This window comes from Umbelopsis ramanniana (genome assembly GCF_025399195.1).
Source record: "Umbelopsis ramanniana AG unplaced genomic scaffold K450scaffold_47, whole genome shotgun sequence".
Lineage (NCBI taxonomy): Eukaryota > Fungi > Mucoromycota > Umbelopsidomycetes > Umbelopsidales > Umbelopsidaceae > Umbelopsis > Umbelopsis ramanniana.
This window is the reverse complement of record NW_026252133.1, coordinates 1-17,269: the sequence shown is the minus strand read 5'-3', so window position 1 is coordinate 17,269 and position 17,269 is coordinate 1. Positions and strand designations below refer to the sequence as shown.

The window sequence follows — 17,269 nt, the reverse complement described above, 5'->3', positions numbered from 1 at the left end:
AGCAGTCTGCTTAAACCTTGGAGGATTTCAATTGTATGCCACTCATTGGTATTGGGGTACATTTGTAAGAAAAACAAAATTATTTTCTTGTGTATTTTTTTGGTGGACTGAGTTATTGTACGCCTTGACTCGCCAACGAAAAAAGTAAAGATATCATCTAAAGTGGTAGGCAAGTTTGGGATTGAAAAGACTTGTAGCGATTGAAAAGCTTTACTGTGCGTGTAAACTCTCAGATAGCTGTCTTTGCATAACTTTTCATCATCTCTCTACGGCAGATTCTCTCATTTTACCGAGCGAACAAATAAATGAGCCTGGCCCACGAAGACCCAAGCTGAGAGAAAATTATGGAAAAAAAAAATTCCCCATTTCCAAACCCGCACATACAGAGAAAGCCCTAGACAACCCCATAGGCAATTTTCCCTTTCCCAAAGACTAAGCTTTAACATGGACACAATTTTTTTTTTACATTCTGATAACTAAGTTTTATTCAGATTATCTACATAGCGTAGATTCGATAAGGCTTATACACATTTACATAAAAAAATAATCATATTTACAAGCCACGTTGGTCCTTGAGAGCCTTGCCCTCAGCGACCTTGGCCTGGTTGCCGGTGAGCTTACCCTCGGCTTCCTTGGCGGCACCCTTGATCTTGTCACCGATGGGGACGTGACCTTGAGCACGTTCTTCGACCTTTCTTTGGTCGTGGCGAGCTTCCTCGCGAGAGACGGGGTTACCTCCAGCAACGGGGTGGTGTTGATCGTGCTTCTTGAGCTCGTGTTCACCGAGACCGGCGGCACCAGCACCGATGGCAGCATCGCGTCCAGTGTGTCCGTGGTGTTCTTCGTGGCCCATAAGACCTCCAGCGCCGGCACCGAGGGCGGCATCGCGCTTAACGTGATCGTGGTGTTGTTGAGGAGCAGACATGTTTAGAGAATATATATTTGTATGAAGATAAAATAATGCCACACTGGCTGGCCCCTTTTATACGTTTTTTTTTCTTGTTTGCTTAGAACGTTAAACCTTTCGATGAGCCAGTATTGACGCAACCATGACCCACACAGCTTGGCTTTGACCGTCTCAAAATAGCCAAATACAGTAATAAAGCCTGCCAAGACGATTGGGCACTTGCCTTTTTAGGCTATGGTTTGGGTCTCTCCAGCTAAAAAACTGAGTCGGTCATCATTGCGTCAATGAAAATCAATTGATGAGGCGACAACGGATTCTCCTTGAAATTTTGCCTTGTGCATGCGCCATAGGTTCAATACATTGAGTTATAGAAAGGTAAGGCATCATGGATTTTATTTCGTTTCATGAAGGGTACATGTAAATGGTAAAAACGATACTAGAATGTGTAACCACACCCCACGGACAATATTGGCGCGAGCCAGTTCAATTGCACCATAGGGCACACTTATAGCTCAAGTTTGAGTGTGACGACTTCAAATGCATTAAGCGTGAGATCAATGCCACCTCTTATGATACTCAAATATTCCTTGGTATCATCTTCCAAAAAGTTGGAGTGTTGCACCTTTTTGACAGGTATATCAGTCTTCAATGTCACCGAAGACCGGCCGCCATACGCTTCGTAAAGTCGAACGATTAAAGCCGACGAGTCTTCGGCCTTCTTTACCCAGTCCAGAATGACGTTTTTAGAACCAGTCAACGTAAAGTACGACTGATCTTCCAGTCTACCAGCGGAAACAAATCTATTTTGGGCAACCAAATTGTGTAATGGATTAGTGAAATGGCCGATGCGGGGCAGGACTGTTGATATTTTTGAGTTTCTCACCTAGGCAAAAGCTGAACATTGAACTCGTAAGCTTGTTGTACCACGTCCGAAGCGTGAAAGTACCCTTTATGAGGGTACACAGCGTATTTGAAGTAGTGACGCCCCATGTCAGCGTGAGCGTCTGGGCCCTTTGGAGACCGCAGCAATGACAGTCTTTGTGATTGTCCATGCGTGGCATAGCCATATTTGCAGTCATTCAACAGGGCAACCCCGTAACCTGCATCCGACAAGTCCGCGAACTTGTGACCACATACTTCAAAGCGTGCAGAATCCAACGTCGTATTGTAGTGATTGGGTCTTTGAACTGCCCCATACTGGATTTCGTACGTAGCCTACGGTGGATAGAGGAAGTTTAGTGTTTCAATATGCCATGGGAAATCATAAACTTCCGCCAGTTTTTGCCACTTACGTGGTCGCTAACGATATCCCAGTTGAACTCCACTTTCTGTTCATTGGTTCATAAAGGAAAATGGCCAAAAGGAATCAGTAACAGAACAGTGACGAACATTCAACCTGTATGCGCACTTTACCAAAAATTGATGACTTTCCCTCCATTCAACTTCCGTATCAAATTCAACTCGTCGACTAATGGCAGACAAGGATATATTCTGTTTGATCCAGCTGTTTTGGGAAATTCGCTTCTCCACAGTAACTGACGCAACCAACGGGCCAGTTTCAGAGACCTAACGTAAACAAAGTATTAGTTGTTCCATTCTCACGTAGAACCGCGTTGGAAAAAAAATTGCGCGATATACCTTGAGAGATCCGCCATTAATGTTTTTCCCTTTTTGGAGATGATATATTTCAACATCCCTTGTCAGGTTAAAGTAAAAAATGTTAGTGTCGGCTCCTTTGGCGGTAACTAAAGCTGTAAACATACCAAGCGTCCCAGTAGCCAGGCTAACGAATTGCAAATATGTCATTACTATATGTTTCAGCTATCAATTTCATCACATTAAAAAAAAAAAGAAGGGAGACTTACCACATCCTCATAGAGCTGGAATTGATTTCCGCATGCACTTTTAGGGACCAACTCCCGACTAATATCATACAAGCTTTAGTTCGTGGACTACGTGATTTCAACGTCAAGTTCTGATCAAAAAACTTACTGTTCTTCTTTGTCGTACAATCGGCATAATCTGCCTTCATCATCAAATTGGACTACAAGATATGAATTTTCCAGTACGGTATGACCAGAAGACAGCGAATGCACTAAAGCAAGCAAAAGTCAGCATCGCTGGAATGGCCCATCAAAATTGACAGGGTCAAATCGATACATTACCTTGAACAGTGTGTTCTGTAGTTGTCAAATGCTTAATCACCGTGGTGCCCATACTGCGTGACGAAGTGACTAACGCAAAACAAAGGTCAGAGGAGTCTGGAGGAAAATGAATACATTATTCTGGCATGTAAGACGTACCTGCAACATATCCAACTTCTGCGTCTGGCTTTGCTTGTCCAATGAGATCTTCGTTACCTTTGCGAGGTATTTGCACAATGCCAGAACGATCCCACGCAAGGGTATTAAAAATGACAAGTTCTATAAAAAAAATAAAGTGAGCAAATGAGTTGGTTAGGAGCGGCGTGCCAGAAGAACCGAAGCACTTTGTTACAAGGCTTCTGCGTAAACGTTGGTTATCACCTTTTCCATCGGATTCTTCAGAGTCATTTCCTAATAATGCAGTCTGTGCCTTGTGACGAAGCAGGATAGAGTTTGCCGCCACTTGTCTATGGAACTGTGAAGAAAAATACCGTAATTAGTCGAATAATTCAACGGTATATCACTCTGATCATATCGATTACCTTGTGAACATCATCATAGGCAATTTCAATGGCTGATCCAGGTAGGCAATCATGGAACTGATTGAGACAGACCAGTTTCCACATATTTTCAATTTCCAAGGCAGGGTATCTAAACGAATGTAATATGAGCGGGATTTAGCATTAGAAATAGACTGTGACATGATGACCAGACACCTTACACATAGTCTTGAATTTTATGGTCGGCAATAGCAGCCAAGAACTCGAGATCACGAAGCAACAGTTCACCTTTTCGATTGCCCTTTTTCACAAGTGCTTGCGTGGTGTACGTTCCTCGGTGTAGTTCAAAGTACTAATAAAAATCAGATGGTCAGCATTACAAAATTTGGGTATACGCAATTTTCATTACCAGGACTTACCAGCTCTCCTTTGTACGCATTCAGAGGTTTGGCGTTGGCGTCGATACGTTCAAAAAAGTCTTTGACTCTGCCGGGTTTGCACTTTGGCAGATCACTCTACCCATCGTGACATCTCGTGAATACATAGTACATTAATGATTTCATGAGTGATGGCAACTTACCACATCAGAAAGACGCATAAGTCGCTCCAGCATGCCGTAGGTGGGGCCACCGCCACCATCGCCATGTCCAAATGCCAGTAAACTCTCGTTACTGAGATCAATATCCTTGTGGTTACTAACACAGTTGTACAACTCTGAGGTATTGACTTGACCAACATAAGTGTCTGCAGGCGGCAAGTGAGCCAAAACACTGCTACCGTCAATTCCAGTCCACCAGAAAGTTGTGTGCGGGAACTTGTTGATGTTATTCCAAGATAATTTTTGAGTGAAGAAGTATTTGATGCCAGATTGTTTCAGTACTTGGGGTAGCTGTCAGACATAAAATAAATATTGGTGAATCGTTGATGGGGTCATAAATGATAGGACTCTTACCTGGCCAGAGTACCCTGTAAACATACACCAACAACGCCGATGTTCAAATAATGAATAAATACATTTAGGAAATGGAATAAGTGCATGAAAAAAGAGGCGCCGGTCTTACCAAAGGAATCAGGTAGCCAAAAGACATTCACTCTCTTTTTAAAGTGCTTCTCATAAAATCTTTGTCTGCGATATCAAGATAAGATGCGTTCAGTTTTGTATTTTGTTTTAAGTACAACATTTTTCTTCATAATAATCAATTTTACTTACCCTAGTAACATTTGTCGTCCAAGCGCTTCACCAGAAGGCATATTGGTGTCTACAATGGAGGTTTGAACGGTCAATTCAAGAAGGAATCCCCTTCATGTTACATTTAATCACTTACCATGCTCCACCCAGCTCTGAATAGAGATATAACAGAGTAAGTAACTGATAAGTGATTATGTCGGTATTGTATATGCATAACCCAGTACTCACACCACCAATCAACTCCCATTGACCAAAGGCAACCTTATGGCGAATTTGTTCAAACAGCGCCGGATAATATTCCATGAGCCATTCGTATTGTTGAGCTTGCGAAGCAGTGAATATATATGTAGAGTAACGATTCATCAGAGCAAGTTGACTGGACCACGAGCGAGCGACTTTACGCTTTGTTTCATCGTAGGGCCAAAGCCATGCGGTATCTGCAAGAAACCCCACGCAATGAGCGTCAAAACAATTTCAAGTCAATTGTATAAACCATTCCTAACCGATATGGCAATTGCCCACAGCTGTGACCATATGCTGTCCAGTTCCGTTCTTTTGCTTCAAGAATTGCGTTGTCAGTTTACGGCACTCCAGCATCGAATCAACCGAGCCTACAACATAAGTATTGATGACTTCGTTGGCAACATATAATGCGTCTCGAGCTCTTTGAGATTCTTGATGGCCATCGGTGGCAATGCCTTTGATGATTCTAAATGGTTATACCGTCAGTACTGAGCCGATTCCATTTCGTTGAAGTGTACTGGTGAGCTTACATCATATCGTAGTACAAATCAAAGGCAGCCTGGTTTCGGACAACTAGATCAGCTACAGCAATAGAGTAGAATCTATTGGGATCCGGTACCATGTTACCACCGCCTACACCAGAGATACCATTGCATGCGGCTTCAATATAAAATTCATAATTCATTCCAGCCTTTGCTTTGTCTGATATTAGATATTCGAAACGCTCTTGCTCGCCTAACAAAAAAATTGTCAATAAAAAGCATCATGGTGTGGAAGAATAAGCGATCGACTTACTGAGTCCCTGCAAAGGTACGCCTTCTTTGCTCCACACCATGCCCTCACAGCCGAGCTTCCATTGGAAAAAGACTCTCTCGCCTTCCATTTCCTCAGGAATAATGACGTGAATCCGAAACCAATGTGTTGACCAACTCGGACCAAAGTTTTCTTTTCCTGGTGTGGTTGGGTGGAATACATGGCTGATAGCATCCTGTAAAGAGCATGTTAGCTGCAAATTCAATCACAGACATTGGTAACAGCCGCGGGAGTTTTACCTTGAAGGAGATACGCTACAGCGGACAATAGACAGTTGTAAAGATTTAGAAATATGTTAGTAACTCAATGCTCCATTTTTTTTTTACTTGTCTCTGCGGTTTCTTTCTTACTTTGAGCTCCGGAACGCTATAGACTGCTACAGTAACCGTGGGATCGCCTCCCCGCCTGTGCTTCCATAATTGACTGGACAGGCCCATGCTCTCGAACTGGCCATTGAAAATGAAATTCTGTATCCTCGACAGTGTGATACCACGAGGCACCTTGGGAGTGTTACTAGGCTGATTGCTCATGGTAATTGAAGTAAGGAGAGAAGCGTTGTTGAGAAGCGTGACGCTTTTTCTATGAGGAAGAAAATGGTCACGCTATATTCGGTGTAAATAGGCTATAACAAATCGAAGCGTGCCTTTACTCTACTTCATTATTAGATGACCGGCTGAACATCATTGGTACAAATATCCCCAGATATATTGTATTGTATCTCTCATGAGTTGCCACCCAGTAAGCTATGCTACAAACGCGGGGTTGTTCGTGGGATGTTTGATATCCGGGAAACCTTAATTGCTCGCCTATACTATTTTTCACAAGCAAGATTGTTTTCACAAGCAAAGTTGTGTACAAACTAAAATGCTGTTGAAGGTATAAAGTCTATAAGAAACTAGGGTCTGATCCAAAAAAACACTCAGGAGTTGATGTTAGACAGGTTTTATATAACTGACATACCTTATGTGTGGATGGCCGTCCGCCGAGTTCGGGGTTATGTCCACCAACCTACGGCATTCGATTGAAACAGCGTTAGGCTTAATCATTGCTTTAAAGTCTATTCTGTGCGCCAGTCATTTGACCCTTTCGCAAACAGAGATCAGTGTATTTTGGAAATAATGGAAAAAAGTAATATGAGCATGAGATTCTATGAGAAAAGCAGATAAAAATACACAAATGCAAAGATAAGGGGGTGAAATATGCTGGTCTATGCCTTGTTCATGGCGACAACGGCAGGTTTTTGGGAATAGAAAGCTTGATGCCATTGCTTCAGTTGTTCCAAAACCATAAAGGTGACAATTGTATGTGGACCGAGGCGAATGAAAGCTGGAGTCCAACCCTTGAACAAAGAGAGAACGCCTTCAGTGCGGATCATATCCTTCATAGCAGATACAGCTCCCACCCCTTGAGCCGAACTGGCACTCATGATACGAGTCTTGATGACATCAACGGGCGAGCATACCGTTGTAGCGACCAAACCCTGAAATGCATGCATAATTTAAGTAAAATGTGTGGATAAAAAGTAAAAAAAGGCCCCCTCCCCCCCCCGACAAAATGGTAATCGTCGGGAAAAACTTACCGCTAAAAGACTGGAGCCGAAATGCACACCCATACCGTCGGAAAGGCCAACGTTGTTGAGCAACAAGTCCTTGAACACGTCGTAACTGACCAACTGTGATCCTGTCATCAAGATGGCTCTATTGACGTTGGGACCAACACCTCTCATTAAGGAGGCAACGCCCTCCTCACGAGTAATACGAATCACACCATCCAGTGCGTTACGATAGTTTCGTCGTTGAGCAGCTGGCAGCTGACCGTCGTTTTGCATACGAACATTAACAACATCACCAGGATTACCACATGCTCCACCCAAGGCTCCAGCAATACTGGAACAAACCAACATCTGCACGAAACCGGGTTCTAAATGGAAAATTATTTAGCCCCTTTTTCGGCAACCCTAAAAATTTTGTTCCTGTAAAATGCCTAACAAATATACTGTCACTTACTCTGATTCCCGGTTGTCATGGCGGTTTTGAGTTTGTCGTAGACGCCAAAACGAACAGTCGAGTAAGTTGCTTGGCGGAGCAAACTGGCTGATAGACCGGCATACAAGGCGGTAGGGCCTTCTTGGGTGAAAATGGTGAACATGGTCTTTAGCATTCCTGACCGGCTTGCGCCAGTGACTGTCTGGAGCCGAACCTTGGCCAGGTCGAAAGGATGTGAGACCATGGCAGCGGCGCAGGAAGCTACCCCTCCAAAGTAAAATGGAGTGGACTTTGCCGAGGAGGAGGACATTATGTTAATATGAAATCGAGTGATAAGAAGCCTTCGTCGCAACTGCTTGCCTCACTGCCGCAATTAGTACTTTTTCCCACTTTTTCCTACTCAGCCCCATTGGCCAATCACATTGCCGAATGCCCTTGAATGACACACACGCTGGTCATAAGAGAGAACAATGATACGAAGGCTGGCTGCAGAAGCGAAAATGTATATTGTTCCACACAGTTTACATGGCAAAGTATTAATCCTTCTGAAAAGCATTAAGTGCTAAGTAAGAGGAGATAAAATACGTTGAAAAAAAATCTTAGAAACAAGCCAAAACGAAAAACAGAGAAATGAAATGGTGAAAGGTCGCATATTCAGTATGTATAACGGGGTTCCAGGGTCTGGTGCCTTTACTCTTGTGAACTGTTATCGCTCATAAAATCATCCTCATCAAATTCTGAGTCTTCACCAGAATCATACCAGCTATTAAGAATATCTTCCTGTTAGAAAACCGTCTCCCCAAGGTGTTCTAACACTGCCAATGTACTCACAAATTTTCATCTTCTTCTATGACAGGAGGTGCCGTCAACATGAAATCAGCTTCAGATTTGGGCATAACAAATCCTTCTGGTATATCCTTCTTGCTCGTTTCGACTTGAGCTAAACGGTGGCGTCAGTAAACTCTGCATGATGACGAGACTTCCAACTCTATATATGCATATGTTATGTTACCTCTAACAATTGCCGTAAATTGTTCACTGTCTTTTCGGTATGCAACCTGGTAAGACAAAGTAAGATGTCAACTCACATAGAGAATTAGTAAGTATAGCCAGAACAAATTACTTACACCCGCATCTACATTAGCAGGACTTGAGCAATTTGGATCAGCCAGTAGCGATATAATTGACATAAGAACACCTAAAGGGGAGGATGGGGGCTTATCATCAGAGGGCAGCTGGGGTCGCACAAAAAACAATCTGAACAAATAACGTACTCTCCACGGATTGTGTTGGGTTCCATCGTTCCTAAACGTAGTCATTTGGAGCATTACAAATGGGTAGTCAATACGCTTAAAAAACACAGCCCAAATCTTTTACCTCTGCCTTTTCGCCGCTAACAGGATCATCGCCAGGAGGATGTAATATTGAAATGCATAGTCGCCCATCGGAATACACTGGTGTAAAAAAAGCTGATTGATTAATTCATCCCCTTGTTGCTGAGCTATGTTACTAACAAAGGGATAAATGTTTACATACCATTGGGATGGTAAAAGTCGTTATTGAAACGGAACATGGGAGGTTGAAATGGATAGTCTTCCGGAAACGTCATCGTAGCCTAGGTGTACGGTGATTGATTAGTGAGCGGTAAAGGTGACGGGCTGGGCAACATGACCTTGACATTGCGTGAGAAAGCCTCACCTTGAAGTAGCCGCCTTCATAAATGGTCTTTGGTGACCCAATGATTGCAACGTCCCTAGAAATGTAAAGAAGGTTGGTAACGTGGAATGCAAAAGAACAAGTGTTGCTGTCAAGAAAACAAGGTGCTGTTACCATAAAAATATATTGTCGTCTTTCAAATCCACCACAAATCCTGGTACTGGATTCCGAGTGAGCTCTGCCAAGGGTTGAATTGGAGGAATGGGAGTGCAAGAAAGGCATAATGACGTTTAGTAGGAGCCAAATTCATTCCGTTATATCTCGAAGGGCTATTCAACCCAAATTTTACCTTTGAATTGTTTCTGGAGGATATTCGCTGCCGATGAAGCCATGCTGATTCAATGTGTGTCCAAGGGGGAATGTCAGTGGTATGGCGGGCGGACCATAGAATTTGGGAAAATTGGTCGTTTTGTTTTCTTTCCAATAATGGCAGAAACCGTCAGGAAATTTCTGAACTGCCGCATTGTGAAAGTAAGACCTTGACGAAAGCTCAAATGCTTCCCTTATGGCCAAAGCAGTTCGATTATGTGCAATGCAGTGATTCAGATCTCTCCTAAGTTCCTTCTTTTCTATTCAAGTTCACTTCTGTTAGGAACGTAGGGATGATAGCCTAGGACCGTCAAACACACCACCAATACATTGTAATTTTTTATACTGCTTAATCTTTCGGACACTTTTTACAGCTGAAAAGATTGCCTTGAAGCCGAATTTTTTTATTTCATTTTTCATCACACAGCAAACGCTCCATTCACTCTAATATTTTGACCGCTAACCCATTGTGAGTCATCTCGAGCTAAAAATGCAACCGTAGAGCTAATGTCCTCAGGTTGGCCCAAGCGCTTCATAGGACTAAGGTTAGCTACAAACTGAGCGCGTTGCTCGTTCATTCCTTCCATAAATAGAGGAGTGGCGGTAGGGCCAGGAGAAACGGTATTCACAGTAATTTGGCGTTGACCAAGGTCTTTTGATAGGACTCTGGTAAGCTGTTCAATAGCGCCTTTTGTAGCAACGTACACAAGGTAGTCTGGACTGATGGTCGTGGAGATGGTCAGCGAGGTAGAAAAGAAGATAACACGACCGCCTGTTTGAATATGAGGTGCAGCAGCCTGAGTAAGGAAGAGAGGGCCCTTGACATTGATATCAAAGTGCTTATCAAAGTGTTCTTCAGTAACGTGAGTCAACGCCTTGCGATCCATAACACCAGCATTTAACACCAGAATATCCAGTCGATTGAATATCTGCAACGTCTTTTCGACCAACGCCTTGGTTGACTCGACCGAGGATACATCGGCTTGAACGATTTCAGCACGCCCGACACCTTTGCTGTTGATTCTCTTGGCGACCTCTTCAGCAGCTGCCGCTCCATTCACGTAGTTGATGATGACATTAGCGCCGTCGGCAGCTAGGCGTTCAGCAATAGCAGCCCCAATAGATCTAGACGATCCAGTGATGATAGCAACTTTTCCAGCGAGAGGTGTAGCTGACATGAGTTCTATGATATATTTATCCAGTAAAGAAAGAGGTGGTAAGACAGTATTTCAAATGAACTTTATGTTTATCTGTACCACCGCTCAACACATGTCCATATCCGTAGCCGCCCGCTCTGAGCGAAGTGACACTTTCGACTTTCTTCACAAGCGTTCTTCAACGAGGTGTCAAACTTGGCCCCCTTACCATAACCCACATGGCATACTTTGTGTTTCGCTCTATGGTCATTGAGGATGCTTATCACACGCCAACCTGGTACGGTTTTTGTGTGCTGCTGATGCAGCCCAAATTTGGAATATCTGCAGGCCATCAGCCTCACTGAAGAAAACGGTGAAGCTAAGACGTCAAAGGAAGTCAAATTGTTGCATCCGTATTGCTCAATATAGTCTCTTCCATACCGTAGCAACACTATATCGCTTGTCTGTGAATACAGTACTTAATAATAGCAGTAGATATGATTATATTGATAAAGTCTGCTAACGATCAACTATGCTGCTCCGAAGCACACTAAAGCGCACACTTACTGTAGTAGTACGAAACCAATAGTTTGGCCGAAGTTGGTTCAAGGTCCAATGAATGCACAGAATATCGCCATAAGGTTCAAAAGAGTGACTTCATTAAAAGTAGTAAAGCATGGTTAAAACATACTGTTAACAAACAACAAGTACACTATACATACAAGCGTTAACAGCAAAGTAGGACAAAGGAAAGGGAGTTGAAGGAAAGAAATATACAAAAGTCGAATCTGGTATTACAACCTCATTAACGAGATATTAGTTTGAGCTGGAATAAACATTGAAATGACTCGGTGGTTGGGTCGTCCATGACAGCATGAATGATTCCGTTCTCCTTGCTGTTGTTCTGCACGCATCGAATATTGTTTCCAGCGATGACCTGCTCCAAAACACCCTATAGACACGAATGTTTAAATCTCAAACCGCACAGCCTGTTTCTCGCAAACGCTATGAGGCTCTTACCGTTTCAATGTTACGAACTTCAATAAAGGCTGGTTCGAAGGCAAGAATGTAAGGGTACTGGAGCGCAAATGTCTCCGGTGTTCCTTCCCAGTCAATGCGCCAGTCCGTTCGTTTCCGCCTTCCCTTTTGGTCCACGTAAAATGCAAATTCTGTGAAAGCGATATGAGTATCATTGCGCTAGTGCGTTGACTTTCCCCCTCCAGAGTTAACTCACCATTATAGCAGATAAGGTATTCTGCAAACTGAATGCGATAGATCGCCAGGGGTTTCACGTCCTGTCGTTCGAGAACAAAATGAAGATTGTCATCCTCAGGATCCAAGAGGGCTGGGAGAGAGTAGTGTTACTATAAGCCATTAACGTATTCTTGCTAATCCTGCAAAACGTGTACATACCTTGAACTTCAAATGATACCATATCCACCACCTCAATTCCTTTAGAGCAAGCAATACACATCTTGGTCCGCAGTAGATTGATACTCGAAGCTTCACTTGGAAGATACAAGTCTTTGTAGACCTTAAGGTTATCGTTACTTCCTCTCACCAGCCGACTGAATGGAGACTTTGCCTTTTTTCCATCTGCTACGGATGATGGCTCGAGAGTTCGAATAGTTGTGGCTGATAGAGTGTTCGTTCGCACAACACAAACTAGGACCTTGTTTAGGCACGATCCAACATGGAAAAAGGGAACATTGGCGCTAATCTTCCTGCCACGTCGTAACGCTGGATCGTTGTTCGACAGTGCTTCTAAGGGGAAACTCCATAGAGTCTTGTCACCAAGCACAAACATCAATTTATACTCTTCCAATATCTCAATTTGCGTCGCTTTTTCAATGGCCAGGATGCGTGTTAATGTTGAACCTTCCTTATTGCCTCCAACGTAAACCCCATTGTCCGCTGCTAAAACAAGTTGTTTCTCTAAAGACAACACAACCACTTTTAATACAGCATTCACAGTACCTTATGGAGGGCAAAAAAAAAAAAAAAAAACCTTACCGTATGTGGCAGAATGATGGACTCTGTTGGTTGATATGAATTGCCGCTCACTGAGGGTCACAATATCAAACACTCGTTGTTTCGCGGTGATAGCTTCCTTATGACGTGCGATCTTTTCCAACCAATTACGCCTTTGTGTCATGGTAGGAACATATAGTGTAAATGGCGCTGAACCTTTTCGTCCAATATGCTCAAATGTAATAGCATGGCCACCTGTTTTGGATTGACCACCGCTATGCAGGTTGGCTTCTGACACAGATGCCTTCAAACCATACACGCTGTTACCGCTTAAAGCTGTACGAGTATAGGGTAGGATGGAACTTGCTCGCTTGTGGGCTGTTACGTCTGGTATGGTAGCTGAAAGGAGCTCAAGCGGTATAGGTCGACGGTATACCTTATAGTGTTCTCCAATGGACATATACTTGATTTTCGCAAACACCAAGTAGTGGTCGAACAAGAATACTTGAACTTCTGAAGATTCTGAACCGGCACCTTTTCGCTTTAATTTTCCTTTCATGACCAACTCTCGATCAGAGTCGAGTAATTTTAGATCCTTCAAAAAAAAATTATTGCGTCAGTGTCTATATGGAAGCAGACACAGTAACAGAAGCATATAAACTCACGATGCCGTCGGCAGGATTCTTCCACGACAAACGTTCGTTGATTAGTTGTAGGTTGAACCTGTTTTCTGCTTTTCCGGTTTCACTATTTACACGAGCCAGGAAACCTTTGATTATATCCATCACTCTTGGAATCACCTCGCAGTCGACATTGTCCGCTGGTGTATGCTTTAAAATTTCTCGTAAAAGCAGGTTGTACCGGCCCAATCTGGTTGTTGGCTTAGTCAAATAGCCATTTAATTCCAGCTTTCGGGACTCCGGTTTTCGCTCGGTTTCCTGTAACAAAATGCGTCGGGAAAATGAAAGAGAAAACAAAGCAAGAGGGAACTTCCGACTTACATATACAAAGTCGGCAAATTTGGGGTTGCGACTCTTTTCTAGCTCAAACATGTGCTTGGCAACCATCTGGTGAGATCCATATACGACGAAGGGCTCAAAGTTACCGACATGCTGAAGCAAAATGTCGCCGATATGCTCAACAACGTGAGATTCACTTTGTCGCTCTAATAGTGCATCGCAGAGTTCAACGTTCACATTATAAATATCCCTGATATTCCAAAATACTTCTTGTACAAAGAACTCTCGACGGTCGTCTGGAATGATATCGCTGCTGATCAGTGGCTCGATCCAGAACTGCGATGAATAAATGTCAAAATTCAGCAACTAGATCCTATTCAAGGGCATTGTCATGACTTCTTACATTTTGAACGTAGTCAAGATTCCTCACAAAGTCTCGCTCTGTGTAGATGAGTTCAAATATATTTTCCTGGCGTTCTCGCTCTTGATTAGAAATACTCTCGGTGACTTGTATTGGAACTGACTCGATCCACAATTCGGTTTCCTAAATGAAAAGTAGACGGCTATTGAGAGGTTTGTTCAATAGCTTGTGCGTATTTCCACGCAATAACTAACCTTCTCATGCATCGAGGATCTACTCATAGATCTTGAGAGACTTTTATCCGATGAGTCTGATCTCGACTATAGCCAGAAAGTATGTCAGCAGCGCATTCCCTCTCAATAACAAAAACTCCTTTCCTTCGCCTACACAACACATATAGCTCCTACCTTCTCCATCCTTCTAGGACATGATACACTATAACACATTGCATCTTTTGTACAGGTGGGTGAATAGCAGTTGGTGAGAAGTGTGAACACACCATTGGGATAGGTCATTTCTTGTCGTTCGGCAGCTTCTATTGGTAAAGGTGGTAAAATCATGGTGTCGTCGTCTGGAAATGGCGACTCTAGCGGTAAATCGTCGTCTTGCTCATTAGGTTCGTATGGTGCTTTTAAGTTTTCTCTAAATTGGTATAATTCCATATTGGAATCTCGCAAGCGGTGTTCGTAGTTTACATCATGAAATAGTTTCTGTGAATATAACGAGCGACCAACAAGCAGAGCAAGTGTTCTATCAGATGTCCTGAGGAGAAAGATAAGCTTATCCTATAGAGACAATGAAAAAAGAAGAGAAGTGTGAGAAGGCCAAGCGGAGGCCGAACATTTTGCAATAATTTGGTAATACTGTAACACAAAACATATATGATTAAATAGCTTACCACGGCCTCTTTACCATCAAAAACATCCTTGTATTGAATGCTATCCTTGGTACGATCTCCAACTACCACTCTCTTTTGCATCTCCATAGCCACTTTAGATAATAATGCTGGATAGATGTTGGGTGGTTTCGGTCGCTGCTCAATACTTCGCTTTTGATGTCGTTGATGCTTTTGTTTAGCCTCCGTAGCCAAGTTTTCACCCGTGCCGTATGAAAATGATTTGGATCTCTCGCCAATAGCCTTTAGTTTGGCGCTGGTAGATGACGGCTCTTTGGTAGATAGTGTCTTTTGCAGTGTTATACCAACCGATGACGATCTGGCATGGGCACGTGTCTGAGATTCCCCTGATATATCATATAAGATTTTAGCACGGCGATGACATCAAGAACATTAAAAATAATATAGACGTCAAAACAACAACAATGAAGGTGGTCAAGTGCCGATGTACTCACCTTGAAGTCTAATAGCTAGTTTTTCTACCTCCATTTCAATATGGCGATCAGATTCAGCCGTAGATGCAGATTTAGATAGTTTGGGAAGAGGTTTTTCGATAGCCCCTTCGCCATGACCGACGGCCACAAATTCTGCTTGCTGAGCGGCAAATGACACTTCATCACTGTCAGGAGAATAAGCCTCTTCAGAGGCGGGTTTGACTTGAATATGGGCGGAAGATGGTCTGCCGCGAAAATTAAAGTCTTCGTCATCTTGGCGGATAGGAATACTTGAATGTCGAGGAGGAGGGGGAGCAGCACTGATGACGCCGTAAGAAGAATGTCTGGGAGGAGGAGGTGATGATAAGGTGGGGACTTGAGTACGGTTGATCAGTTCGTACCTAGGGGGAGGTGAGTTCGGTATCCCGTACGATAGTGCCGATGATCGCTGTTGATAAGACGAGCTACTGCCTTGCTGGGGTAACCTTCCTACACTACTGTTGTTGGCATAGGCAGCCAAACTCTGGACCCTCATAGGTAGCTTCTGACGAGCATAGCTCTGTCTGGCTGCTCTACCAATAACTTGTTGCTGGCTTAGCGTTCTGGTAACATTATGTTGCTGTTCCTGACGTTGGGATGGATAGTATGGTGATGATGACATGTTATTCAGCGCATGTTGATGATGCGGAGGTGGATGTTGGGAGGAGGATCCATCCGCCGCCATTGATGTTTAAAGACAAAGGGCGGCAATGACAACAACGGCGAAACGAAAGAGAGGTACAACGCGAAATTGAATAACGGACTATGGGTTTTTGAGACAAGAACGAACTTTTTTTATTTCAATTTTTGCCTGAGAAAATTAAAAGGGGAGCTAGAGCTAGGATTGAGCAGATAAAAAAATTTATTGCTCGCCAGCCTTAGCAGCCTGCTTCTCAGCAATACGGTTAGCACGACGCTCGCGAGCAGCCTTGTTCTTGGCACGGTGGGCATCAGCTTGATCTTGGATGGTCTTGGCTCTGAGCTTCTCAGCCTTAGCCTTGTGAATGTATTCCATCAAGACACGCTTGTTCTTGAAAACGTTACCCTTGGACTTGAGGTACAAGGTGTGGTACAAGTGCTTGTCGATCTTGCCAGCTTCTCTGTACTTACGGAGGAGACGACGAAGGACACGCATGCGGCGCATCCACAAGACTTGACGGGGCATACGGGCATCAGCAGTACCCTTACGCTTACCGTAACCCATGTGGCGACCAGCACGCTTAGCAGCGGCGTGCTCACGAACACGGAAACGGGAGTGGCTGACTTGGGGCTTACGGATGATAAGACCGTCCTTGACGAGCTTGCGGATGTTTTGGCCTGAAGAAGTAAAGTGTATGAGTTATGAATATCCAATGAAAAATTTGTAAAGTTGACGTTACTTACGAGAGTTGGCATTGGAGATCTCATTGACCTCGTTAGGGTCAAGCCAGACCTTTCTCTGACCACACTTAAGGACGCTAGCAGCCAAGCGCTTCTGACTACGCAAGTTCACCCTGTAGATACAAGTTGTTTGTTATGAGCAAATTGCTAGTAATATAGCCGTACTTGATATTGACATCTCACATGTTAAAAGGTTAAACAAAAAGAAGGAATCTTAAATTTGGCCCTACCGCCTTTGCAAATATTCCTTTCGCTCAAAAAATTTTTCGTTTCTGGGCCAGTAAAATT

At 43.4% G+C, this 17,269-nt stretch overlaps 6 protein-coding genes across 6 annotated transcripts; all 6 read right to left on the bottom strand.

The window, feature by feature from the left end:
* Window positions 1-1,269: 1,269 nt before the first annotated feature.
* Window positions 1,270-6,683, bottom strand: K450DRAFT_212480 (uncharacterized protein). Its single transcript, XM_051584806.1, has 26 exons — window positions 6,440-6,683; window positions 6,147-6,375; window positions 6,036-6,050; window positions 5,779-5,971; window positions 5,514-5,718; window positions 5,244-5,449; window positions 4,969-5,177; window positions 4,877-4,892; window positions 4,762-4,810; window positions 4,613-4,677; window positions 4,504-4,517; window positions 4,132-4,440; window positions 3,971-4,066; window positions 3,773-3,903; window positions 3,594-3,702; window positions 3,433-3,526; window positions 3,211-3,330; window positions 3,073-3,141; window positions 2,900-3,002; window positions 2,773-2,830; window positions 2,671-2,690; window positions 2,546-2,603; window positions 2,321-2,473; window positions 2,200-2,235; window positions 1,791-2,122; window positions 1,270-1,707 (listed from the first exon to the last, which is right to left on the bottom strand). The coding sequence occupies exons 2-26, from the start codon at window positions 6,324-6,326 to the stop codon at window positions 1,413-1,415; spliced, it is 3,135 nt and encodes a 1,044-aa protein (XP_051442615.1). The 5' UTR covers window positions 6,327-6,375; window positions 6,440-6,683; the 3' UTR covers window positions 1,270-1,412.
* A 299-nt stretch (window positions 6,684-6,982) lies between these two features.
* On the bottom strand, window positions 6,983-8,174 carry K450DRAFT_250831 (uncharacterized protein). Its single transcript, XM_051590630.1, has 4 exons — window positions 8,142-8,174; window positions 7,803-8,070; window positions 7,376-7,716; window positions 6,983-7,276 (listed from the first exon to the last, which is right to left on the bottom strand). The coding sequence occupies exons 2-4, from the start codon at window positions 8,023-8,025 to the stop codon at window positions 7,004-7,006; spliced, it is 837 nt and encodes a 278-aa protein (XP_051442614.1). The 5' UTR covers window positions 8,026-8,070; window positions 8,142-8,174; the 3' UTR covers window positions 6,983-7,003.
* Window positions 8,175-8,255: 81 nt separating this feature from the next.
* On the bottom strand, window positions 8,256-10,033 carry K450DRAFT_250823 (uncharacterized protein). Its single transcript, XM_051590629.1, has 10 exons — window positions 9,787-10,033; window positions 9,612-9,675; window positions 9,480-9,534; window positions 9,318-9,396; window positions 9,159-9,235; window positions 9,056-9,086; window positions 8,909-8,979; window positions 8,794-8,839; window positions 8,613-8,721; window positions 8,256-8,544 (listed from the first exon to the last, which is right to left on the bottom strand). Exons 1-10 carry the CDS (start codon window positions 9,827-9,829, stop codon window positions 8,472-8,474), a joined length of 648 nt encoding a protein of 215 aa, XP_051442613.1. The 5' UTR covers window positions 9,830-10,033; the 3' UTR covers window positions 8,256-8,471.
* Window positions 10,034-10,151: 118 nt separating this feature from the next.
* K450DRAFT_250818 (uncharacterized protein) lies at window positions 10,152-11,420 on the bottom strand. Its single transcript, XM_051590628.1, has one exon. It carries the CDS (start codon window positions 10,982-10,984, stop codon window positions 10,226-10,228), a length of 759 nt encoding a protein of 252 aa, XP_051442612.1. The 5' UTR covers window positions 10,985-11,420; the 3' UTR covers window positions 10,152-10,225.
* A 90-nt stretch (window positions 11,421-11,510) lies between these two features.
* On the bottom strand, window positions 11,511-16,450 carry K450DRAFT_250811 (uncharacterized protein). The gene is made up of 10 exons (XM_051590627.1): window positions 15,584-16,450; window positions 15,132-15,475; window positions 14,641-15,018; window positions 14,488-14,553; window positions 14,276-14,416; window positions 13,579-14,208; window positions 12,956-13,508; window positions 12,356-12,877; window positions 12,177-12,287; window positions 11,511-12,111 (listed from the first exon to the last, which is right to left on the bottom strand). The coding sequence occupies exons 1-10, from the start codon at window positions 16,284-16,286 to the stop codon at window positions 11,948-11,950; spliced, it is 3,612 nt and encodes a 1,203-aa protein (XP_051442611.1). The 5' UTR covers window positions 16,287-16,450; the 3' UTR covers window positions 11,511-11,947.
* K450DRAFT_250806 (uncharacterized protein) lies at window positions 16,375-17,227 on the bottom strand. The gene is made up of 3 exons (XM_051590626.1): window positions 17,165-17,227; window positions 16,985-17,094; window positions 16,375-16,918 (listed from the first exon to the last, which is right to left on the bottom strand). Coding segments are annotated over exons 1-3 (567 nt in total). The 5' UTR covers window positions 17,167-17,227; the 3' UTR covers window positions 16,375-16,463.
* Between the last annotated feature and the right edge of the window lie 42 nt (window positions 17,228-17,269).

Coding starts and splice junctions, on each gene's coding strand:
- K450DRAFT_250831 (XM_051590630.1), bottom strand. CDS start 8,025: ATGGTCTCACATCCTTTCGACCTGGCCAAGGTTCGGCTCCAGACAGTC. Junction 7,717..7,802: donor CATGACAACCGGGAATCAGA/GTAAGTGACAGT, acceptor TTTTCCATTTAG/AACCCGGTTTCGTGCAGATG. Junction 7,277..7,375: donor TCGGCTCCAGTCTTTTAGCG/GTAAGTTTTTCC, acceptor CATGCATTTCAG/GGTTTGGTCGCTACAACGGT.
- K450DRAFT_212480 (XM_051584806.1), bottom strand. CDS start 6,326: ATGAGCAATCAGCCTAGTAACACTCCCAAGGTGCCTCGTGGTATCACA. Junction 5,719..5,778: donor CGTACCTTTGCAGGGACTCA/GTAAGTCGATCG, acceptor TTTTTTTGTTAG/GCGAGCAAGAGCGTTTCGAA. Junction 3,331..3,432: donor TGAAGAATCCGATGGAAAAG/GTGATAACCAAC, acceptor TTTTTTTTATAG/AACTTGTCATTTTTAATACC.
- K450DRAFT_250823 (XM_051590629.1), bottom strand. CDS start 9,829: ATGGCTTCATCGGCAGCGAATATCCTCCAGAAACAATTCAAAG. Junction 9,676..9,786: donor CCTCCAGAAACAATTCAAAG/GTAAAATTTGGG, acceptor AACCCTTGGCAG/AGCTCACTCGGAATCCAGTA. Junction 8,722..8,793: donor ATTTACGGCAATTGTTAGAG/GTAACATAACAT, acceptor GCCACCGTTTAG/CTCAAGTCGAAACGAGCAAG.
- K450DRAFT_250811 (XM_051590627.1), bottom strand. CDS start 16,286: ATGGCGGCGGATGGATCCTCCTCCCAACATCCACCTCCGCATCATCAA. Junction 15,476..15,583: donor ACTAGCTATTAGACTTCAAG/GTGAGTACATCG, acceptor ATGATATATCAG/GGGAATCTCAGACACGTGCC. Junction 14,417..14,487: donor GATCCTCGATGCATGAGAAG/GTTAGTTATTGC, acceptor CTTTTCATTTAG/GAAACCGAATTGTGGATCGA.
- K450DRAFT_250806 (XM_051590626.1), bottom strand. Junction 16,919..16,984: donor GATCTCCAATGCCAACTCTC/GTAAGTAACGTC, acceptor TTACTTCTTCAG/GCCAAAACATCCGCAAGCTC.
- K450DRAFT_250818 (XM_051590628.1), bottom strand. CDS start 10,984: ATGTCAGCTACACCTCTCGCTGGAAAAGTTGCTATCATCACTGGATCG.